The sequence below is a fragment of the Myotis lucifugus genome, unplaced genomic scaffold, assembly GCF_000147115.1.
Source record: "Myotis lucifugus unplaced genomic scaffold, Myoluc2.0 scaffold_66, whole genome shotgun sequence".
In the NCBI taxonomy this organism is placed as follows: domain Eukaryota; kingdom Metazoa; phylum Chordata; class Mammalia; order Chiroptera; family Vespertilionidae; genus Myotis; species Myotis lucifugus.
This window is the reverse complement of record NW_005871114.1, coordinates 5,977,000-6,002,534: the sequence shown is the minus strand read 5'-3', so window position 1 is coordinate 6,002,534 and position 25,535 is coordinate 5,977,000. Positions and strand designations below refer to the sequence as shown.

The window sequence follows — 25,535 nt, the reverse complement described above, 5'->3', positions numbered from 1 at the left end:
GGGGGGGGGGGGGGCCCCCCCCCCCCCACCCCAGTGGGGGGGGAAAAAAAAATTTTTTGTAAACCCCCCGGAAAATTTCCCCTTTTTAAAGGGGGGGAAAGATAAGCTTAGGGCAGGGGTTCAGCCAACCTGCTTCCTTGGCCAACCGCCGGCTCCCCGAGCCACATGCGGCTCTTTGGCCCCTTGAGTGTGGCTCTTCCACAAAATATCGGCTCTTCCACAAAATACCGACTTCTGCGCATGGGCCACGAAGTTTCAATCGCACTGTACGTGCTCGCCCGCACGTGGTATTTTGTGGAAGAGCCACACTCAAGGGGCCAAAGAGCCACATGTGGCTCTCGAGCTGCGGTTTGCCGACCACAGAGCTAGGATAAGCTGTCTTTAACTGATATACTTCTCTCGTTCTGTCCTTGGTTTCTCAGGTATTTTCCTGCACATCTAGCAGTTTAATTTTTATTTAACAGTATTCTCATTGTGAACCTAATTGCCTCATACTGAGTCAAGTGTATTTCTTGTCTCCCAGCAAAATTGTGAATTCCCCGAAGGGCAGACATATGCCTTAAATGATTCTGTACCCCTAGTGTCCACACAACAGGCTTTAATCAGTGTCTGACAAACTCCTCCACTAGTTTGTGAAAGCAAGGGCTATCTAATTTGATTTTTGTATCGCAAACAATGTTTGATACAAGTGTAACAATGTACGAAGGAAGGTAGAAGGTTGGTGGAATGGGTGTTGGTATCACGTGCTTAGAAAGTCTTCTCTGCCAACATACAAAGCAAAGCAAAACTGTCAGTGGCATGTTAGGTGTGCAGCCAAACCACAAGCAGAATCCCATGGGTATTGTTTTTGTTACTGTATGACAACATTCTTTTTATTACTAGAGAGCAACTTCTTCGAGGGTCCGGCTGTATGATATTGTTGCAGTTTTCCCAAAGACAGAAAAACTTTTTCATGTAAGTAACAGATTAAGTAAAAGAAAATAGTGTTTATTATTTTTTAAAAGAAATCTTGATTATTATGCCTTTGTAGATGATATGTTTTGCCTTTGTAGATTATCTGTTTTGCCCTATCTGGAAACTTTGAATTTTTCATTTACGGTTCTGGAATTTCACAGGATATATTTAGGTGGCATGTGTTTTGTTTTGTTTTGTTCATCCTGCTAGACACTTGATGGGCTCAGATTTGAACAGCCCATCAAGTTTTCTCCTGTTTCTTTATCTCTGCTTCATTCATTCATTCATTCATTCATTCATTAGAAACTTCTCTTAGTAAATGTTAGTCTCACTCTTTGTAGTTCTAAAAATCACTTCAGTTTCTGCCCTTCGTACTAGTTGCTGCTGCCTGTTAGGGAAAAAAAGCATAAGGTTCTACTGTGGCGTGAAAGCTCCCACTTGTCTGATTTTTCTCCTTTGCATGCTGAGAGGTGTGGCCCATATGCCAGCAGGATCACGTCAAGCATCGGTCTTCTAGAAATTCTCCACAGTCAGCCATCTGCTGATCCTGTCCCCCTCCTGATCTGAGAGCCTTTGTGAATGTAATTCCTTTCGTACTTTTAAAATTGCTATATCTGTGATTGTTTTCAGGAGGGAAAGTTATATAACAAGGTATGGTCATTTTTATCAATTTAAGACAGAACATACTGGACATTTTAAATGATTACAGAAAAGGGAAAAAAAATCACCTGTAATATAGTTTTTCAGTAATATGTTTTACATTGTAAAATGAGCTATAGATACTTTTAGAAAGTTCTGAATGTTGTCTTTAGGTTCCAAAAAGTATACATCTGCAAAACGTATATCCACCTAAGGTATATTGCAGGGGGGAAAACGTACTGGTTTTGATGTTTTAATTTTACAGCATAGTTCATTTCTAAGCAAAGTCTGTTCTAAAATTATAGGGAGATTTTGCCTAAGTTTATCCAGTAGATGGAGCTGTTGACAAAGAAGACTTACCTGTGGTAAATTTAGTTTTCCAGGTTTACTATCAATTCTTTTTTTTTTTAATCAATTCTTAAATGTGTATATTATTGTAGAGGAACAGCACAACTTATCTATAAATAACTTTGTTTTTGATGACTCCTTTCATAAAATGTTCAATTATAATAGTTTTCAATTTTGTTTCAGAAAAAGAGGTCAGTAAAGGGGAGTGGTACATATTCATCAGAGACCCCTGTGGAACTTTTTAAAATCAGGGTGCTCAGCCCCCACCACTGTAGATTCTGATCCAGTAGGTTTGGGATTGAGTTTGGTATCTGTTTGTTTCAAGTTCCACAGGAGATTCTGATTCATGGATGGAACCATGGTAGGTATAAGGACTGTGGGCAGTTCCCAAATTTGTTAAATAGTAACTTAGTTTTGTTATTAAATAACAGTTCAGTTATGTTGTACACTAAAAGCTGGTAATATACCCAATTTGTACTACTTTTTTTTCAAAATTGATTTAGAAATGTAAGTATATAACTTACATTTCCATAGCCATTTACTGGTGATTAGAGAAACAGAACCCTTAAAACATGACAGTATGGCTGGAAGACATACATTTATATTACCTTCGAAAGACTTTTACATATTTTTTTTACCTTTAATACAACACTCCTGAGGGATAATTGGGACACATATTTGTTACTCTCCCCATTTTATAGGAGAGAAAACTGAGGCTCAGACTAAGTGATTTGCTCTAAATCTCAGGTAGTATGTAGTAGAGCTAGGGCTTTAGGTTTTAGAATACATTATAATTCCGTACAGCAATTTTATCTTAGTTGTTTATCATATTACTTATTTTTCTCAGACTATTCAAAAAGTGAATTTAAAAGCATAATATATGTTTGATGATGGTGAGTGAAACAAGTATTCTAGAAGAGGGAAGAAAGCTACAAATAATTTACGCAGTATTTGTTTGAATTTGATTATACAGATATACTAAAAACGTTACATAAAAACCGTTTTTAAAATTGGAACAACTTCCTCTGATGTGTCCAAATCTTACCCATTCTCTAAGACTCAATTCAAGTTGGGGCTATCCTTGTTTTTTATAGACAATCAATTTTAAAAAGCTTTTTAAAGTATTTCATGGTCTGGAATCAGGACAAATGCAAGCAGTTGTTGTTTAAGAGGTTGTATCCTGTAATTGATTCCATTTGTTTGGTTTGAAAGTTGATTAATTTAAAAGGTGTAGATATAATCTAAAACTAAGGTCTCTAAGATAATCATAACACACATATGTTAACAATTAGTAGTATAAAATCTAACCACCTTAATAGCATTGGGAATTCCCAGGGCTTCTTGGGATGGGGGAGGGAATGTAGCAGAGAGTTTCAGAGAAGCTTCAGGAGCTTCTGAGTTCCTTATTCCCATTTAAAGTGACTAGATTTAAAGATTTAGGTTGAGGTGAATTCAGGTTATTTAGTCTAGTTGTCTACAAACTATTTAGATTGTGCACCCTATCAATTCTAATAAGCATTGAGGCTGCATCCCCAATATATGTATGTTTCTTTTCTCTTTTTTAAAAAATATATTTTATTGATTTTTTACAGAGAGGAAGGGAGAGGGATAGAAAGTGAGAAACATCGATGAGAGAGAAACATCGATCAGCTGCCTCCTGCACACTCCCTACTGGGGATGTGCCCGCAACCAAGGTACATGCCCTTGACCGGAATCGAACCTGGGACCCTTCAGTCCGCAGGCTGATGCTCTATCCACTGAGCCAAACCAGATAGGGCATATGTTTATTTTCTTATAAATTATTTGCATACTTCATTATAACAGTGTGCTGTAAAAGGTAACGTACACACAAAACAAGTTTTAAGAGAGTGAATTAAAAAATAGATGGAAATAAAAGTTCTATTTGCTTCCTGCTTCCAAAATCCATGCCTACTTCCCTTTAAAAACTGCTGTTGTAGAGTATGCTACCAGTACCTCAGGCTCTTGAAAGGGGTTATTTTTCAGGACAGTCCTTATGGCTCCCCCAGCTTCAAAATTGCTGGGGATATTTGTTAAAATGAGGATGCTTTGGCCCTACTTCTGAATTTATCACTGGGAGTGGGGCCTGGTAATCTTTTTTAAAATATATATATTTTTATTGATTTAGAGGAGAAAGGGAGATGAATAGAAACATCAATGATGAGAATCATTGATTGGCTGCCTCCTGCACGCCCCCTACTGGGGATCAAGCCACAACCCAGACATGTGCCCTGACTGGGAATCCAACTGTGACTTCCTGGTTCATAGATTGACGCTCAACCACTGAGCCATATGGGAGACTCAAATCCATTCTTTAGAAAAGTGCACCAGTGTGGGGCATGCAGGAGGCACCTCAAACTTAAAATGTCTCAAACTGAATTCTTTTGCTACTTAGCTTTCTATTAATCCAAATGTTCACTTGATACATTTAGATAACCATAAAATAAAAGCATTGTTCACATTAAAGTACTTTCTAAATCATTAAAGAAGATTAAATCATGTAAAAATAATATTTATGGTTAAAAATCTTATTATAGTGGTTTTGGCAGGTTGTATATGAATTCATATCATTTCTTTTTCTTTGGCCAAGGTCTCCTATGAGGACTTAAGGAAAGAATATTCTTGAAAATGCACATACATATGCAAACATTTTTTATTTTATAAAACAAGGAGAACAGAAGGATAGGGATTCATAGTTCTCCCCAAGTCCCTTTTATGGATGTCAGGGTAGTACATCTTGGATTAATAGAATGCTAAATAGCAAAAGAATTCAATTTGAAACATTTTAAGTTTGAGGTGTCAAAGGGAACCAAGTTGAACTGGCCTTTTACTGAAAGTTTATTAAAATGCATGTACTTAAACCAACACGGGGTAGTTTTTAATTAGCCAGTTATATAGAAGAAGGAGAAAATAAGGCTAATTTAGCTTTGGTCTGGGGAAGGATATTCAGCAGACTTAAAAATAAATGAATCGGCTTTTTTTGTGAAAAATAATTTCTGTTCATGATAATAACTTCAAACAGTACAAATAGATAAGCATTGGAAAGTACACTTTTCTCCCACCTAAAATTTCCTCTCCCTTTTCTCCCGAGGGTGCGCTAACAGTTCTGTGTCTTCTCAGAAATATTATTTACCTAATCCTTCCTTCATTCCTCTCTCTTCCCCCCTTCCTTTCTTCTTATGTAACACCATGCTTTTTTTCACCTAACAGTATATCTTGGAGATGGTCCCTGATGACAATTAGAGATATACCTCTTCCTTTTTAGGAGTCAGCATATTCCATTGTAAAAAGGGGCTATATATAATTTATTGAAATGAAATTGATACATGATCAGTTGCATCTAGTCTTTTGTGATTGGTGTTTGCAGTGGCTGTCATTGTACTAATATCCCTGAGCATTTGTAGAGTACATTGCTATAGAATATATTTCTAGAGCCTAGAGGACACATTCCTGTAGGTGAAGTGGATGGTGTATGCACTTACTAGTAAAATTTTGATACCTATTGCTAAAGTACTTTTTAAGACTCTGTACTGAAGTAAGGATCCTGTGAGTACCTGTTTATTCATTCTTGTGTTAGCAGTGTATTCCTGAACATTTTTATCTTTGCCATTGTGATAGTCACTACTAAAGAATGTTGGACAGCAGTTGAACTTGTATTATCTACTATTCAGAGCTTTTCTTCATCCATTCTTATTAAATTTTCAATGACTCTTTTATGAGTTGGGCAGCTGTAGCAGTTGGGATGGGGCAGATTCTTAATGAGCCAAGTGTTTTTGCCAAAACAGCACTACTTCCCAGGCTTACTGAGTTACTAGGACTGTCTTAAAGCCAGGGAGTCTGGGTGGGGGTAGGAGTGACCCCCTTTTTACTCCTCTTCCTTACTCCGTTCTTTCCCTTGGTCTCTGATATTGGTTTGTTAGCATAGCCACCTGGCAGTGTGAATTTGTTCATGGATTCTGTATATACCAAAACTGTGAGTGTGTCTTATGTTTAATACGGTTCAAAACAGCCAGTTCTTTTTATCACTGTAAATCAAATAATGGAAAATCAGAGCCAGATATTCATTTTCTAGCAGTGTCTTTTGGCTTGTACTCTTAAACTAGTAACCTTTCCTCAAATTTATTTTCCTTCTGTCCTGATTTTCTTATCTGTTTATTTCATCTTGCATGCAGCTTTTGTAAGCAGTTTCAAATCTCTTTTGGAGTATTGATCAACAAATGATAGCAAAAATTAGAAGAAAGGAAAGGGAAATTAAATCTGAAAAATGCATTCAGTATCATTTGATTTATAACAGCTCTGTGTTGACCATTTATGAAGATTGTTTTCATTAGTATTTGAACAAAATGCCATTGGTAGTGTCATGTTCGTATTTTTTCAGCCGTTTAATAGACAAGTAGGAACCATAGGCCTGAAACAATTCCTAGCACAAAAATAAATGATTTACGGGAAAAGTGGAGCATTTGGCCTTTTTTTTTTTTTTTTTTTTTTTTTTTTTGGATTTCAGTTAGTTTTCCCTTTCTAGAATAATCTATACTTCCACAAATGGAACCTCTCTTAGCAGCCCATCCTTATGTAGCAGACCATGAGTCAAAGGGTCTCTAGGCCCTGACTGTTTAAGGTCTGTGGACATATCACACTGCTTCAGCCAGATTACAGTTAAACCGTTCAAGCCAAACTTGCAGGAATGGCTGACCATTGCCTTTGTATTTCAACGCAGAGCCATCATAACACCTTTAGAGTGAGCAATGTCTATTTATATTTCTTTATATCAGAATTGACCTCATTCCTATTCTTAACGTGCCAATTTTTCTTTTGCCTTTCTCTTTGGGCTCCTTCGTTCTCTTAGCTAAAAGTTTAGCATATTTTGCAGCCTCTTCCTTATTATTATTATTATTATTTTTAGTACATTGTTTCTTCAGAGCAATACACTGATGTTTGTGTAGCAATACGCTGAATCTCGGGTGCTTTGGTCCAAGGTTTCTTACCTTCTTTATGTAGGGGCTTTCTCACACATTTATGCAGACATCATCATCTTTTGAGAAAGTTTGTAGTTTGTGGATTCTGCTGTTCTTTTGGTCCCCAGATGACAAGGCACAGTATCAGTGAGACCAGCAATATCTTTTTTTACAGTGACCTAGTTGAGAACACTGAGATTGGCATCCACAATGCAACCCCGAACAGATTTGAGCTTCTCTCTCCAATCCTCCTTGGTGTATAACTGGAATGCCTTACTCAGTAGCAGGTGGATACGGCAATGGGTCAAGACTCCCTGCTTCATGAGGAAACCATGTTTGTTGCTCTCACTACTGATTCAAACCACATACCCCTTCTTTCATTTTTCACCCAGAGCATCAGCAAAAACTTCTGTGGCCATGAGTCCCTGGCAGCCAGTGGCTGGGAAAGAGGTGTTCACCTTCATCCTGAAGCAGCTGCCCACCTCCAAGGAGCCACAAAAAAGAGCTTACCTGCTTCCCACCTCCAAGGAGCCACAAAAAAGAGCTTACCTCCTTTTTCTTCTTGACAGGTTGCTTGTACACATCTAGATGTGGATTTAGTCTGCATAACTGTAACAGAGAAACTACCATTTTACTTCAAAAGACCCCCTATTAATGTGGTAAGTGTTATACTTTCCTTTCTATACTTGAATCTGTAGAAACTTAGATTAACAAACTGGACAAGGAGCAGAAGAAACCAGTGCTCTTAGATGAAGAAAAACAAAGGCTAGGTGATAAATAAGCATTTTTGTTGTTGTTGTTAATCCTCACCAAAGATATTTTACTATTGATTTGTAGAGAGAGTGGAAGGGAGGAGGGAGACAGAGAGAAACATTGATGTGAGAGAGACACATCGATTGGTTGCTTCCCACACGTGCACCCAACCAGGGCTGGGTATCGAGCCTGCAACCAAGGTTCCTGCTATTGACCGGGATCGAACCTGGGACCCTTTAGTCCACGGGCCAGTGCCTCTATCCACTGAGCCAAATTGGCTAGGGCTAAATACGCATTTTTAAAATATATATATATTTTTTATTGATTTCAGAGAGGAAGGGAGAGGGAGAGAGAGATAGAAACATCAATGCTGAGAGAGAATCATTGATTGGCTGCCTCCTGCATGCCCCCTACTGGGGATCGAGCCTGTAACGCGGGCATGTGCCCTTGACTGGAATCAAACCTGGGACCCTTTAATCCATAGGCTGATGCTCTATCTACTGAGCCAAATGCCAAACCAGCTAGGGCAGTGGCCGGCAAACTGCGGCTCGCGAGCCACATGCGGCTCTTTGGCCCCTTGAGTGTGGCTCTTCCACAAAATACCACGTGCGGGCACGTACGTACAGTGCGATTGAAACTTCGTGGCCCATGCGCAGAAGTCGGTATTTTGTGGAAGAGCCACACTCAAGGGGCCAAAGAGCCGCATGTGGCTCGCGAGCCGCAGTTTGCCGACCACTGGGCTAGGGCTAAATAAGCGTTTTTAAGAGGATTTTTATTTTTGTAAACTGACTAAACGAGAAAAGAAAGCTTAAAATAAAATAAAAATTTCAGTAAATTATGGAGATGTTTTTGAAAGGCTTTACAAATCAAAATCTATGAAGGATATTTCTTGGAAGGAACGCTAACAGTGTTGGACACTTACTGCCTGAATATTGAACACTAGGGGACAGAAGTCAAGAAAGAAGGGGAAGGGAAATAATGTTGGGGATCCCTGGGGCACCAGTGAGCTGGGGGAGGGCATGCATGGAAAGCATAGCAGGCATGGTCCATGCGCAGTGAAAAGCTGCACTGAAGCATGCTGGTTTACACAAAAGCCAGGTTACCTTTGTAATTATCTAAGAGGGGAGCCATGCATTCTGGGGACTTTTTGTTCCTCCCTCTGCTATAGAATTTTTCTCAGTACCTTTCTTTATGGTTCCTTTCTACATAATTCTCGTTTTCCCTACCCTTCCTCTTCCATCTGTCATGCCGTCTTGTGAGTCTTATTCCGTCATAAAGGTGATATTTCACATCACTAACAGCTGTTAACTGTTTTCATCAGCAGCCAGATCCTAGGAAGGGGGAGGATGCTATTTTGGAAGAGTGGCTTCCAAAGCTTAGTCTCCCATTCTCAGAAAGTATTATGGAAGGAGAAAGAGAGTTTAATAAACAATCCAGGTTATATACCTAATCCTGTCAGAATTGGAAAATTAAAAATTTAATCTATTTTTTCAAGGTAGATAACTGTCCTATTCTTTTGTCTCTGTAGAATCACAGCCTCCTCAAGTTGTTTTCCTGTCTCTGCTGCTAAGGAATTGGCTTGATTCCAAGAACAGGGGGAGACAATGAGAAAATTGATCTATGTGGTGCGGAAAAATTGAATTCAGTGTGTAAAAATTTTAGTTGGCTTATGTTCTGCCCCTTAAAATGTGCTACTAAAACTGTACTTGAAAAGTACCCAAAATTTTAAAGTCATATATTTGAAGGGAATACTATAAAACAGCTCTTTTCTGATAAATATTGAGAGGAGTACTGAACATATAACAATATTGCTTAAGCTCAAATCATCATTTCCCCACATTCTTGCCAGTGCTTATAAATAAATAAGTAAATGCTAAAACAAAACAAAACACCTGAATCGTCACAGTTTAAGAGTTGGAGATCTGTGTTAACAGCCCACTTAGCAGACGTGGTGAAATGAAGACTGGCAAGGAGAAGCCATTGAGCTCTTCAGTCACAGTGTCCGGACAGTTCTGTTGATTCCGTCACAAGAGCCCCCTGCCATGCCCCACTACCTGTGATAAAAGGCATAGCCTCCTCCAGTACCCAGGCCTACAACAGTCTTGTTGGCCTCACAGGTGGCTCCTCTCCAGAAGTCGCCATCTCTGGCTCTAGAAGTCTGCCAAAGCTTCACACTGCCAATCCCGTTGCTGTATAAAAGGCACCCCCTGGCGTTAGCCAGTGCAGCGGCTCTGTAAATTGCTATTAAACTTAAAGCCCTTTTACCTTTCTCTTCTTCACCTTAAGGAGCTAGGAAGGCTATTTTCTAGATGGCTTTGCCTGAGTCAGCCCACATACAGCACTGCTGTGTCCTTGTTGGGGGTAGGTAGTAGCCCGTGATGCTGAGGCCAAATCTGTAGAATGGACAGCAGTGCACACAATTCCTTATGTCCCACAACAGGGTGAGCTTCCCAGTGGCTGCTTGGTGAGGGCTCTCAAACCAAAGTGCCCTTTGTTCAACCCAGACTGTGAGCTTCCAGAGAGCACCAGCTGTGTCATGGGCATCCTTTTTAAATTATCCCAACATTGTGCCTATAGTGGGTCCTCCCTGAAACTTCTCAGTTGGATGAATATGTGTCTAGCCTAGCATATCAAAGTGCAGCTTGGGGAACCTGGCCAAATCCTGCTTGTCCGAGTCATTAGCCGGTAGTCAGTGTTGGCAGGTGAGGGAAGTGGGGCACTGGGATGGCATGAGGAGGCAGCAGCAATAGGACATCCCACCCCCCAATTCATCTGTAAATTCAGGAAGGCTGCTGCTGTTTGATGATATTTTTGGCTTAATTCCCACATTTTTCAATTTAAGAATTCTGAAAAGTGAAAATTTGACAAGTGAGAGGGATATGCAGTATTTAACACAGTGTCTGCTTTTTAAAAAATCTGGTGTGAACATTTTACATATGTTGTTTAATAAAAACTAGATGATGGAGCGGAGAGAAGGACTGCACGAGATTATTTTCAGTCTACCTAATATAGAAGTAGGCTGCAGTGTGAACTGGTCAGGAAGAAGAGTCCCCATGAATTTATTCACCTAGTTCCCATTTAAGAGAGAGGAAGCTGGAAACATATGGTAAGAGGTGTCCAGCTGCTTGTTCAGGGTAAATAATAGTTGGATAGCTGTGTATGTATTATTTGTATCTGATAATATCTAATCTGATATGGAGCTGTATGTGTAGGGGAGTATGTTCACCATGAAAGCACAGAACATGGAGTGAATGTGGTTAACAATTCAGCCTTAAGTCTTGGTCCTTGCCTGCTCCTTTGGCCTTAAGGATGAACTTGTCTTTGGCCATGAAAAGGGGATAGGTTGGCTTTACAAGGATCCCTTCATTAGGCACATGAGGAAACAGCATAGATCTTCATTTGGATTGGATTTGTGCTCTTTTCTTTTATGGTGGTGAAAAGTGGGAGATTAAAACAGGGAATTCATTAGTCTTTTACCTAGAGGCTAGAAGCCATGTGCGAATTGTCAGCATAGAAGTTTGGGATTATGAAGGCGGGCTCAGATATACGAAAGCACTTCACTTGTATAATTCATAGCTCTTGTCCCTTTTGTAATCTTCACATGCTTGGGGCACCATAATTTCAATGATGTAATTCCTTCTAAAGACTCCTACAAACCTCTTCTGGAGTCTAGAGCAGCGGTCGCCAACCTTTCGGACCTCACGGACCACCAGTGGTCTGCAGACCACCAGTTGGCGACCAGTGGTCTAGAGTATGGGAGTCACATACATTTATTATGTGATAATTGGGTTTCTAAAAAATTGAATTTAGCTCCTCGGATAATCAAATGACTTCTAATTATTTAGCATTTATAGTTTAAGCACTTTTACACCTACTCTAGCCCAGCAGCTTTAGGGTCAGGGCTTGAATTACTCCACTATAATGGAATTGAAATTGAAACTCAGGTAGTGTGTGACTCACACAGATAGACTTCTCTCACAAAGGCTTGCGTTGGCAATTGTACTCAAGCTTTTATTCTACCTGCTGTCATTTCGCACCACTGGGAAATGCTATGGAAAATTATAGCGGAGCTCTTTAAGCACACAATAATTTCATATTTTAAAACATAATCTTTATGAATTCGGGTTTCGAGAATGTTTCTTAAGCAGCACATACCTTTACTTTCCCTTTGGTGTTTTTTCAGTGTTATTGCCATTCAACAATGACTTCAAGTATATTGAGTTATTTTCGGTGTTTGTATGTGTTATGCTCTCTTTCTGATAGTTTTCCCTCAGCACTTCCTTTAACCCTAATCCATTTCTATCTTCATGGTCCAATTAGTCCCCACTGAGAGATGTCCTGTAAATAGTGTCTGAAGCAGTGAGGTTGGTTGTTCCAGGAATAATGCCATATATACTTGATTGGGTGTGAGTGCTCTATAAACTTTATTTTTTTATCACACATATATTGGGAACTGAAATGTGTTAAGTACTTCATTGATCTAATGCTTGGGCCAGTGCCAGCATCAAAATTTTGTATAGCAAAAAAAAAAAAAAAAAAAAACCTACAGAAATAAAGTTAAAAGACTAATGATAGCCCTCGCCGTTTTGGCTCAGTGGTTAGCGCATTGCCTCCTGCATGTGCCCCCACCAGGGCCAGGGATCGAGCCTGCAACTTAACCTGAGACCCTTTAGTCTGCAGGCTGACGCTCTAGCCACTAAGCAAACTGTCTAGGGCACAAATTACCCGTCTTAAAGAGTGATACACCAAGGGTGTCATCCTTTGAATTCAATAAATAAATGATTTTTATGAAATTAACAGGGAATTCAGATATTATCCCAGTAATCAACTCCCTATTTTCTTTCTCTCTTCATTCTGTTAAGCTTAGTTCTTGGAATTTTACCATCGATATTTTTTTTTTGGTCTTTTTTTCACCGTCAGTATCTCTTGATTCAAGTATCACACACCTGCCCTTGGTTTGCAACGTCATTACCACGTTATTTCTCATTAGTAAAGAAATCTCCCTGTTTTAGAACCTTTGGTCAGAGAAGTGAACAAAAGCCAATCACACAGGCACTGTCATTCTTTATGAAAGGCTGTAATGAACAACCATTTGATGAGCTTAAGGCAATTTTCATTAAAATGGTCTTAGAAGCAAGAGCCCTGGTAATGAGTCTATACTTTATCTAAAAATTTAAAGTGTTATGAAAGGAATGTTCACAACCTCCAGTAGCACATTATCTTTAATTTCTCTGTCTCAGTTTTGTTAGCAATTTTAAGGTAAACGACTGATGTACTTAAGATCACAATCAGAACTTTTTTCTTAAAAAATAATTAAGCTGATAATTATATTCCTTTTTCTCTCCCCATCACCCTCCAAAAAAAAAGAAGTGTAATTTTGATCTGGTCCCCATGGTGCATGGTGTGGTGGGGGGAAAATTTTAGTCACAATTAAGAATACTTAGGCACCTGGTCATCTAGTTCTATGTGTCATCCACATCCTTTGTTTCCCCTCTTCTCCAGCCCACTGTCTTGTGTTTTAGATCAGCAACTAGAAGATGAGAAGAGAAAAAAAAATGGCATCCTCTGGCTAACTAGTACTTTTGTTAAGAGAAATAGCTAGGGGAATAATTGAGAATGTGGCTAAAGGAGGTGTCTTTGGTTTATCTGAATTTCAATTTGCCAAGTTCATCCTGGTTTCTTTTATGATGGATAATCAGCATTATCACATTGCCTCTTTTTCATAAGCTACGATTTATTTTCTTAGAATGTAAATATATTAAACACTTGTATAAAGGTCAGTTGTGAGTTACAAAGAAGCATTATACCAGCTCTCAAGATGTACAAGCTGGGCAGGAAAAATGGGGTGGACATTTAACTGTGGCACAAAGAGTATCCTAACACATATCATTCCTAGAAACAACACAAGCCAAAGAATTAGAGGCGGGGAAAAGTTGCCAGAAAAGGGGAGAAGGGAAGGTTACAGTGTGGAAAATAGCATTTAAAATCTAATATCAAATATGTAAGAAAATTCAAAATAAAATCTGGGGGCCTCAAGATAGCAAGAAGATTAAGGACAGGGCAGATTGTGGGGTGTAAAAAAGGAAATCTGTGTTCAGAAAGGATAAGAAGGTACAACTGAATTAAATCAAGGTGGCTGCCAGTTCTGGAGGAAGACAGGTTTTTCCATTCCCTGTACACGCTCAGGAGTAGACCTCTAGCAGTTACATCTGGACCAGTCCCAACTCGTCCTCTGGGTAATAGAAGTTCATTTGCCAGACAGAGACTCGGGCCATACTACCTGGTCTGGGCCTGTTTTCCTTCCTTGGTTCATTCAAAAGACCACTGTAACTTAGTGACTGCCATTGCAAATCTGATTATTGCTTTCATGCTGAAGACCTTAGATACTTCCCATTACTCTTAGAAGATTATCTTGTCGCCAGTTCTAAAGACCTGCACCGTTGGCCTTTCCATCTCTTTAGCCTTCACTTTCACTGTAAGGCTCCCCCTTAATTCTCTCTTCCCCGGCCTATGACCTTTGTGTGCTACCACGCTCTCCAACCCAGAGCCTTTCCACATACTCCTCCCTCCCTCTGCAAATGCTCCTTCCTCTACTATGTAACTACTTAATTCCTTCCTCGCCCAATCCCAGACTTCTTGATAGCACTTATCACGGTTAAAGTTTTGTATTTGTGTGTGATTATTTGATCACACTAAAGTGTAAGCTCCTAGAGAGAGGAACCATGTCATCTTTTTCTCAACAGTCCCTTCCATAGTTGGCTTAAAACATGCCTATTGTGAATGGGTGAAGAAGAAAACTGAATAGTGTAGTGGTGAATTTCAGTCTCATCTCCGCCACTTCCAGGCTATGTTCTTACCTGTAGATGTCTACCTCTTCACAGTGTCTTAAATAAGAACGAAGTTTCTTTTCTTCTCGTGTAAAAGGCCAAGCGCCTGGTGAGCTAGGCAAGATCATCAAGGGGCCCAGCCTTCTTCTATCTTTTTTGCTGGACATCCATGAATACAGTTTAAAATTAGGGACTCACTAAAGAAAAGGGGAGAACAGATGTCAGGGGCAATTAGCAATCTCTGCCATAATGCCTTATAGTGGTTATTATAAGGGCTAAATACATATATAAGACTCTTAGCACAGTGCCTGACACATAACACTCAACCATGGCTATTTGTCCTCCTTCATTCAACAGATATCTAATAAATGACTTACCTAAGAGGCCTTCTACCCCTGTTCTTTGGAAATTTTTCAGCTCTTCATTTCTTAGTTTCTTCATTTTGGGGTCAAATTACTTGTTTGTAAATAGTTTACCCTAAGTATGGGGAGCACATCTCTTCTTTTCTTTTGGTAGTTCATGGAGTAACAGCCTTTTTGCCACCGCACTGGGACTTTGCTCACCATAGCCTCTTCATGATTCCTGTTTATATAAAGTCAGCCTCCCCACAGCTAAGATAAACTCTGTGATCAGATAGAGACAGATCTGTTTTCTTCTGTGGATGATGCTATTTGGACGTAAATTCGCCTTTGTTTAAAGCTATACTTCAAAAGCAGGAGGCGGGCTGTGGAGAGTATAGAGGGAGGTGAGAGGGAACTTTAGTGAAAATAGAGTAAGACAGTGTGTGTTTATCCTTGAAGTTTATTTTTCTTTATTTCCTGTGAAGGCAATTGACCGAGGTGTGGGCTTTGAACTTGTCTACAGCCCAGCCATCAAAGACTCCACAATGAGAAGGTACACAATTTCCAATGCCCTCAATTTGATGCAAGTCTGCAAAGGAAAGGTACGGTTTCCTAATTGTAGGATATCTTTCAAATCCAGCAGTTTATTATTATTAATCCACTAGATTATCAAACTGATTCCTTTTCCTTAGAGAAGAAAGTTGTCATGGCACAGGAATAAATTCTCCTATTTCAATGAACTCTGTAAGTTTTAAGGGGAAGAAAATAATGAGAGAAGATTAATGTGAAGGAGGGAAAGATGTGTTGAAAGCCTTTATCTTTCCATAAGGAATTTGTAGTTTAGCCACTGAAAAGAATAGTGTAGGTAATAATTTTTTGTCATCAGTGAGTTGAATTTAGTTTATATGACCTTCTCAACTAGTTTTTAAAACGAATTCATCTTTTCTAAGATCTGTTGGGAAAAACCTGTTCCGCTTATTATTATACGCTGCCTTTAGTTTGACATGAGGGCTTTTTATTCTTTCACTTTAATTACTTACCTTGTCTTGAAAAGAAGTTGGTGTTTATAGAGCCTTAAATGTTAAAATGTGAATACTGATTATTTGTATTATAAGACTCTTCAATTTTTTTGAACCTCTAAGATTAATATTGATCACTTTCTGTTTTGTAGAATGTAATTATATCTAGTGCTGCAGAAAGGGTAAGTCTGCCACTACGTATTTTGTTTTTGCTTTTCAAGCTATAAAACTTGGAAAAGTTTCTAGGGGAGAAAGTAAAATAGTAATATAATGAATGTTTATTGCATGTTTTCATTTTAACTGTATTTGCTCATTGTAATTGCTGAAGAGTAAAATCTATCCCCATTTCTTTTGGGCTTCAAGTTTTATTTATATAAATAGGTTTTTTTATACTGTTATAGAATGCTTTTTAAGGTTCTTTTATATTTTCAGAAACTTAAAAACAATCAAAATTATAAAAACTTAAATTTATGCAATTGAATTCCTTATTTTTAGACACTTAATCATCTTATTAATTCACTGTAGATGAAGTCTTTGAAACGTTATGAATAGCAGCACTCATGTCTGATTTTTGTTTGTTTGTTTGTTTGTTTCATTTTATTTTAGCCTTTAGAAATAAGAGGTCCATATGATGTGGCAAACTTGTATCCTTTTCTGAGTCAGAAGTTACTGAAATTCTCTCTTAGGAAAATTGGAATTTGAAATGATATACTTTAACAAGATATTTTTCTTAACCTTTTACTGTAGGTTTACCAATTAATTTCAAAAAAAATTACATCAGGTTCTAGATAGCTTTATCCTTTTGTTTTCTGGACTAAGAGTGAGAGAGAAAAAGGAGAACAAGAATGAGGGACTATATTTAAAAAGCTTAGTTAAATGAGACTCTTTTCAAAAGCATGTTCCATTTGGGCTAAGAACTGCGATAGAATTAAAGTCTCTCTCTCAGTGTGACCAGGTGAGTTGACATTGTCAGTTATGTTTGTGTTAGTCGCCTGTCCTTGGCTGACTCGGTTAAAATCCTTAACGACCCCACAGAGGGTTGCTGTTTGGACTCTCTGAAAGTGATGCCAAGGCTGCAGTGTCTACCAACTGCCGAGCAGCGCTTCTCCACGGAGGTGAGCAAGTTCTTCCAACAAAACTATCCAGTGGTCATGTGAGGAGCCAGTCATTTTTATCAGACCATTGCGCCATATCCACTTTTATTATCTTTCCCTGCAGAGTTCCTTTAGGGTCATCTTTTCCCAACCTGCTTTAACCATACCCAGCAGTGCTTTCTCATCTTTCGCTTCAGGCTTTACTTTCTGGAGTTTGTGGAATGAATAGTTTGTATTACAGAAATGAGTATTGAGTGCATCCTTTCAAGCTCTGCATGGATGTCCCTGCCTGTATTTTGATAGGCTTCTACTCTTCCTTTCTCCTCCCTCCTCTCCATAGGAGCACACTTTCCCTCCTGGAAATCACTGTTTTAAAGAACTGAAATGTTAACAATATGTGAACATAAAAACAGCAAAGGCATTGTAAAAACCCAACTAACAAACTCAAATTGTACCTCTTCACATTTATTACAGCTTGTGATTCTTTTTTCATTTTTTGTTCACATGATCAAGTATGTGCAGACTATACATTTTTTACTCACATTTCATTTACATGTATCTTTCTCTTCACATTAATTCACTACTAGAAGCCATTGAATTTCTCATTCATCAGATGATAAAAATTAAATTAGAAGTATATGGTATGCCTAGATTTTGAAGAATGAAAATGAGGTTTTATTTTTTTTAGTTTACACTTTTCTGTTTTATTTTCATTCTCTTAGAAATTTTTAGCACTAATGGTAGGGTCAAGAAACAATTTACTTGATATCACCCAGAGGAATTTAAACTTCAGAATAAGTTGCTACGTATCGACAAAGTTATTTGGCATACACATACTAGTTAAGTTACTGAAGTCCTGTGTGTTGTGTCTAGATTTTAGTAATCTGATTTCCATTGAGAGAATTGATTACTGTACTGACTTACCATGAATTACATAATTTTGCTTTTGGTTTCAAAATGTTTAGTATGAGATTGTTGTATTATGTAGCCTAGACCCCATCACATTAAGCTCTGGGAATGACGAAATTAATCAGGATTTTATCGAAATTTTCTTGAAATTAGGGAACAGTTGGTTCACACTTTGGTTATTTTTGTCTATTTTAAATGAATGTAAGGAATCAGCAAGAGTTTGGATAACAATTCGTGTTCCAAAGTAGACTAAAGCAAGAAAAGGGAACTTAAAAAATAGGGAAAAATCTGAAGTTCTGCATTTACCTTAAAAAAAAAATAACAACAACAAAAAAACACTTAACTATGTAAAGCTGGGCTTTTATAGTAGCTAAACTAAATTACTTGTGGACTTCAGGTAGCATTGCCATTCACTCTAGTGTGCCCAGGATAGGCCTAGTTTATGCTTGTCCTGCAGAATTAACCATACATCTAGAGGATAAATTATAGTCACCCTGGTTTCACTTGACATTGGGATAGTATGAGACAGTTGTGTGGTGTATTCCTAAGATTGCTAATTTAGCCTTAGGTTACATTGCAAGAAAGAAAGGATTCTGAGGCAAGGTCTCAGTATTGTCCCCTGCACTGATGAAGTTCCAGCTGGCATCTGTATCACCCTCAGTGCCGCATTTAAGGACAGCAGAGCCCTGGTGCTCTACCAGAAGATGGTAATGGGTTCTTAGAGCGCCTGGAAACCTTCTCATGAGGGCAATATTGAAAGCAGTGCAAGAATGGATACCTTGAAAACAGAAAACTTGGGACGCAGGGATTCAGAATTAGATGGGTCCTATAGGTTTCCAGGAACCAGTGAATAGCAGTTCTGAGGTTGTGGGGAAGGGACAGAAGAAAGAGGTTCAGGGTCAGAGGATCCGGCCAGTGGTTGATGAAGTTGGTGTTTTCAAGCAGCCATTGGACCAGGATGGACCTGTTGGGCACACCTGACTTAATTCCTCTTGGACAAAATAGTGCACTCATAAATAAGTGCTTTAGAGGTAGTTGTAGATTTTCCTTGACAATCCCTGTATGTGAAAACTAAAGCCCTATACAAATGTAACTTCTTGCTATTACAAAAATAAATGTATTTTCAAAAGACTTACACTTTAGCTGATAACTATAAAGGTCTAATTTATAATTATAAGCTTGAATTAAGAAGTAAATATCCATGTGATTTAAAAATAGAACATTTCTGAGATAGAACTAAAAGAATTTTGAAAATAAATGTATTTTGTTTTGTTACAAAGTGTTGGTTTTCACAATTTAATTTTTATATTTTTTATTTATTTACCTGATTCTTAGATTTTTGCTTAAACCATAGCGATACAAATAAACATCTCTAAATACGTTTTCCATTTGGTGAAATGGAAATCATTGGCACTTTCTATTTAATTTGAGGCTCTCTGATTATGTTGTCATTTTAATGACCTCAAGAGCAGTTTTGTCCTTTTATATATTAAAATGCTTTTAAATAACTGACAAAAATATAGTAGACTTGTCAAGTTAATCCTTACAAATGAAAAGGTAACGCTTAGCTCTTTAAAATTGACTTTACTTTTATTACTTGAAATAAATAATTCTTAACTAAATTTATGTTTATTTAGTTCTTTAGGTTTTACCTCCTTCATAGCTAATGGATCTCTCCCTATGTCCTCTCACTTCCTAAGGACTAAGTTTTAATCTCTTCACATGGTATTATAGCTCCTCCCAAGCTACTCTGCCAGCCTCATTTCTCCCTGATGTTTTCACATTCTTCCTTTACAGCAGCCATGTTGTCCCCTAACCATACTAGGTTCTTCTTTCCCCTCTCTCTCGCCATGGCTTTGCAAAGGAATACTTTCTTCTCCATTTGCCCCCTCTTTCCTCCCTAGAGTCACCTCTTGTATTTTTTTATATGTGTATTTTTATTGATTCAGAGAGAAAGGGAGAGGAAGAGAAAGAGAGAAACAGCAATGATGAGAATCATTGATCAGCTGCCTCTGGCATACCCCCCTCTGGGGATTGAGCCTGCGTCCTGAGCATGTGCCCTTGATTGGAATCAAACCTGGAACCCTTCAGTCCACAGGCTGACGCTCTATCCACTGAGCCAAACCAGCTAGAGCAAGTCACCTCTTTTATAATACCCTCCTTGATTTATCCAGGCAGAGTTAATTCTTGTTATATTTGCTCCTTGTGAACTTATCTGTGTGTTGTGGGAAGAAGCACTGTTAGGCATTTTTATATCCTCTATAGATGACACAGTGCCTGACCCACTAGTAGATTTTTAGCACAAGTTGGCTAAATTTAAGTTGAACTCTGCTGCCAATCTGACCTAAACATTAATAATCCTATTTTTCTTTGTCCATCATCACCAATCTTTGAGATCGATAAACATGTGAGTTTCATTTTCTTCATTAACTCAAGTATTTATTGAACACCTATTACATAACCAGGCAATAAATATGGTGGAATCTTCAGAGGTACGTTGATGATCTAGCAGGGATGACAGCTGTGGTACATGCTGTACAATGAAGTGAGCACACACTGGAGGAAGTACAGTTGACGGTTGTACTTGCTCTGGTGATTTATCCGTCTTTCTCCCATATGTAAAGCATCTGCTGCACTAGGGTCTGTGACTTGGGTTCTGGCTGTATAAGATGCCATGGACAAACCATTAGAGATAACCTGCCGTGCAGTTTTACCCTTGAAGTAATCCTTAGGAATGAATTAGATGTTGGTGATATATTGATGTGTGTATATTTGGGACAGGGGAGGGGTATTAACACTAAATGCCATCAGCACTCAGTACTTCATGATGGTTTTATCATTTACTAGTGCTGTCAAAGCAACATGGTGATACTTGTTCATCTACCTCTTTAAATCATGTCTGAACTTCAAGCACTGGTTTCCTTCCTTGTTTTGTAGAAACTAGGAAAACTGCTTTTGGAATTATTTCCACCGTGAAGAAACCTCGGCCATCGGAAGGAAATGATGATTCTCTTCCAGCTTCCAAAAAAGCCAAGTGTGAGGACTGAAAAGATCTCCCAGGCTCTGTAGACACTCCCGTCTTCCCTTTCATAGTCCACCAGCCACAACAGAAATCAAACCTCTGCACGACTTGCTGTTTTCACGTGGAGCTAGACATCGGTAGTCTCTACAAACGATTTTATATTCAGGCGTTTAAACTAACAAAAGAAACCGGGTGAAGCGCTTAAGAAAAGACTTAGCTAAATGAATTTTGAGATAGTGTAAGAGAAAACAGAGTCTAGCTTATATTCTTGGTGTAATTGATAAAAATGGCAGGTATAATTAAATTAGATGTTTCGATATTTCAAGAGACTCTTTTGTTCATTTAAAAACTCATGCTTTTCTGCTTTATTTGATATACATTTTTTAACCTTACTAAAAAAGTGGTTAGTTTTATGGACTATTAAAATTTATATTAAGGGATTGGCTTTTAGTTGATCTATTTTTGTTTTAAGCCTCTTTTATTCATCAGATCAAAGTTCTTTCTAACAGGACTTGTTACAAAATTGGTGGAAGGAGAGGGGAAGTGCACCTGAAATCACACTTGGCCTCCTCCTTTGCTGCTTCTCACCTCCGTGATGTCCTTGAAAATAGGATTCCCTCCTTGGACTTGGAAGCCCCTGAAAACCTGATATTGATTTCTCCTGGTAGTTTTATTAAGAATATCAAAGCAATTACGAGCAGGATTATTATACAGTGGAACCTCAGTTCTAGAACTTAATTTGTTCTGGAAGCCTATTTAAAAATCAAATCTTTTTTTTCCCCCCGTTAAAAGTAATGTAAATTGAATTAATCCATTCTAGACCCCCAAATGATTCCCTGTTTTAACCTTTCTTATATACAGTACATGTCTAGTGTACTGTTTAATCTATAAATAAACACTTTAAAAACAAAGAGGACATAAATGTAAATTTAACAAAAAGGAAATGAAATATAGGGTAAAAAAACGAAAATTTAATAATAAGCAGCAACAAAAGAAAAAAACCTCAATAATATTCACAGCACAATTTCCTGAGATGTTGACAATGTGAAGTTTAACGGTAAACTGATTCATACTAGCATGTCCTCTCATTTATCACCTGAGAGACACATGAATGATTATACAAGCCATCAGATAGCATCTGATAGTATGAAAGGATTGTCTGGTTGAGAAGCTAATTGTTCAAGATGAGAGATGTTCGAGAACCAAGGTTTGACTGCATTTGGTAGAGGTAGCCTTTTTGCAAATACCTGCACTTTTGCTGTATTGATATAAATAATTCTTTAACTGAGAAAAAGGACAGAGTCAGAGAAAAGATTTCAGAAAGAGAAAGCTATATAACAATCTCACTTATGAATGTAGATACTTTTAAAATATTGATAAAGGGAAACCATCAAAACAGAGTATATCATGACAAGATGAGATTTACTCTAGGAATCTAAGAATATTTCAGTTCTTTTAAATGTACTTTATAATATCAGTAGGTCAAATGAGAAAAATCAGGATCATCTTATGGGCCCAGCACGCTTCCGCTGCGCTACTCTGCTCAGGATCATCTTAATAGATGCTAGCAAGACATTTGATAAAATTTTAACTCTATTCCAGATTTTAAAATTAAGCAACAATAAAAAACCTTTGGCAAAATAGAAGTAGACGACTATTTTACGCACACATACATATATATGTTCGTATGTATTTATATATTGTATATATTAACCATGATGGTTCTAAAATAAAGCATTTTGACTGACTTCCGCTTGTGCAGTTTGGTGGATTAGCCTACTCCACAAAGCTGGTGGCCACTGCTACTGAACCCCCTCACCAGGAGTCTGCCACCCGAGTGACAGCTTGCTTCTGCTCACACCCCGCCTGGATTCACCAAAAGTTAGGTGTGTGTTCATTTTGTCCTTGTAGTTAGCATTGTAAAATTATATAAGTTGGTTAAAAATTATGATGAACTATGAGGAGCAAAAAAAAAAGAATTTCTGCGCTGACTGGTTTGGCTCAGTGGATAGAGCGTCGGCCTGCGGACTGAAGGGTCCCAGGTTCGATTCCAGTCAAGGGCATGTACCTTGGTTGCGGGTACATCCCCAGTAGGAGGTGTGTAGGTGGCAGCTGATCGATGTTTTTCTCTCATTGATGTTTCTAACTCTCTATTCCCTCTCCCTTCCTCTCTGTAAAAAATCAATAAAATATATTTAAAAACAAAAAAGAATTTCCAGGAAAACGAAAGTTGATGCTTTTGAAAGGTTTGAGAAAGAGGAGTTATTAAAAAAGAAGTGCTGTCAAAAAAGGTGTGAGCGGGATAACTAAGATTTGGGGGAGATCCAGTAAAAATTCTGCACTTGGCCTGCTTTACTAGAGTTTTAAGTTCTCCTTCTTCTTTAAAGAACCTGGGACTCAAAAGGCAGCTGTGGATCTCTCATCAGTGCATCCATACTCCCAAGAACAGCTTTGACCTTTCTTTAAAAAATTGGCGCACGTGAGTGTAGATTTCTATAATTTACACGGAAGTGAAATGTTTAACGGGGTGTATATTCAACTTTTTTTTTTAATACCACGCCTTAATCTACTTTTCAGCCAACTGGGTGTGTGTGTGTGTGTGTGTGTGTGTGTGTGTCCCAGTTGCACCAGATACAATATACAATAGTGAGGACTTTAATGTTCTATTAGAAATGAGGTAAACTTATTGTGGATGTGACTGTCTTTTTGAAAAACAAGAGAAGCAACTGGGAAAAGATTAGAAATACATGTCACTTTTAGTTTATAAAAATGTGTGATATATTTACAGTTGTACCGCTTTCTATTTAGGAATATGTGCTTATCCCGTTGTTCAAATTACTAGGGCATGATGGTCACCAGTGAATAGCAGCCAGTGGGTTTCCTTCTAATGCGTGCTTTTGTTAGAACATGAACCACTACTGATTCAGTTGAAACAGAATGACCATACTACCTTTAATAAAAGTTCAGCAAAGAGTTCAGTTATAGAATAAATACACAAAAGCTAATAGTTTTAATAAACAATAACGTTTTATAAAATACTATTTTAAAAGATGACCCTATTCATAAAGACATAAATTAATAAGAAATGTGTAGGATGTCTATGAAGAAAACTGTTCAATGAAAATTAGCGAAATTAAAGAAGACTGGAATACAGGGAGGGAGACATTCTTTTTTTTCTTGGATGAGGAGATATTATGCATCAAATTCTCCCCTAAATTTAATGAATTTAACAAAATCCAAACGACATGTCTGTATGTGTTTTTGTTTGCTTGTGTATTTGCTTGGTTTTTAAGACTTGGTGTTTTGAAAGAATAAATATGAGAATAGCTAGGAAATTTTGTAGAACATTGGGAGGGACTTTTATTGCTCAATGTACAAAGGACAAGAGAACTCTAGTAATTAAAACAGTGTATGATTGGTGCAGAAATTCTTATAGATTCATGGAAGAGTTGGGAGTCCAGAACCTCTCCAGTTATAAGAAGCAATGATGGTTTGTTTGGTTAGTGGTGCTGGAATAACTGGTTTACCATGTGGGAGAGGCGGTACAGCATGCCAGTTGGGTGCAAAGACTGAAGACTACCTGTGTTAAAATACCAACTCACTAGTACCTTCTGTGACCTTGGGCAAATTACATAACCACTCCCGCCTCACTCCTCCATCTCTTCTCCCTTCCTGTGGCATTATTGCAAGGCTTAAGTAGATTAATATGTGTAGAAGGCTCAGAGAAGGACCTGTCATGTACAATGTACCTACTATTTATCAGCTATCATTTTATCACTTAGGAAAAAAACGAGTCTAATTCCTATCTCATACCTGTACACACACCTATAGTAAATGCAAGTGGATTAAGGATAAAGTTTTTTTTAAAACATGTAAAATACTGGAGAAAAATGTAAGTAAATTTAAAAAATAGTATAAAAAATAAATGAAAATAAATAAAAAATAATAAATTTGAATTAGAAAAGACCTACACATGGCCATAAAAGCCAGAAAATAAAAAGCTTGATTGATTTGTCTCTCTGAAAATAATCTGTTAGGCCCTGGCCAGTAAGTTCAGTGGTTAGAGCATCACCCCACACAAGAGTATCACCCAACACACCAAAGGGTTGTAGGCTCGATTCCCAGTAAAGGGCATGTACCTGGGTTGCAGGTTCAATACCCTGTCCAGGTCAGAATGTGTGCAGGAGGCAAACAATGTTTCTTACATTGATGTTTCTCTCTCCCCACCCCTCAATCCCTACCTTCCACTCTCTCTAAAAAAAAAAATCAATGGGGCCCTGGCTGGTTTGGCTCACTGGATAGAGCGTCGGGCTGGAGGCTGAAGGGTCCCAGGTTCAATTCCAGTCAAGGGTGTGTGCCTTGGTTGCAGGCACATCCCCAATGGGGGGTGTGCAGGCGGCAGCTGATCGATGCTTCTCTCTCATCGATGTTTCTGTCTCTCTATCCCTCTCCCTTCCTCTCTGTAAAAAATCAATAAAATATATGAAAAAAAAATCAATGGGAATAATATCCTCAGGTGAGGATTAACAAAAGCAACAGATATATATATATGTATATATAGTGTCCCTCAGCCCAGTCTGCACCCTCTCCAATCTGGGATCCCTCTCACAGTCCAGGACTGCTGGCTCCCAACTGCTCGCCTGCCTGATTGCCCCT

At 38.2% G+C, this 25,535-nt stretch overlaps 1 protein-coding gene across 1 annotated transcript in view; it reads left to right on the top strand.

Annotated features, from left to right (window-relative positions):
* Positions 1-21,319, top strand: part of RPP30 (ribonuclease P/MRP subunit p30) — a 26,143-nt gene extending 4,824 nt beyond the window's left edge. The window contains exons 5-11 of the mRNA XM_006090033.3: positions 883-954; positions 7,484-7,573; positions 15,321-15,437; positions 16,007-16,036; positions 16,461-16,498; positions 16,890-16,969; positions 20,795-21,319. Of these exons, the coding sequence (XP_006090095.1) occupies positions 883-954; positions 7,484-7,573; positions 15,321-15,437; positions 16,007-16,036; positions 16,461-16,498; positions 16,890-16,969; positions 20,795-20,904 (537 nt within the window). The 3' untranslated portion in view covers positions 20,905-21,319. The remainder of the gene's footprint in view (positions 1-882; positions 955-7,483; positions 7,574-15,320; positions 15,438-16,006; positions 16,037-16,460; positions 16,499-16,889; positions 16,970-20,794) is intronic.
* Positions 21,320-25,535: the final 4,216 nt, after the last annotated feature.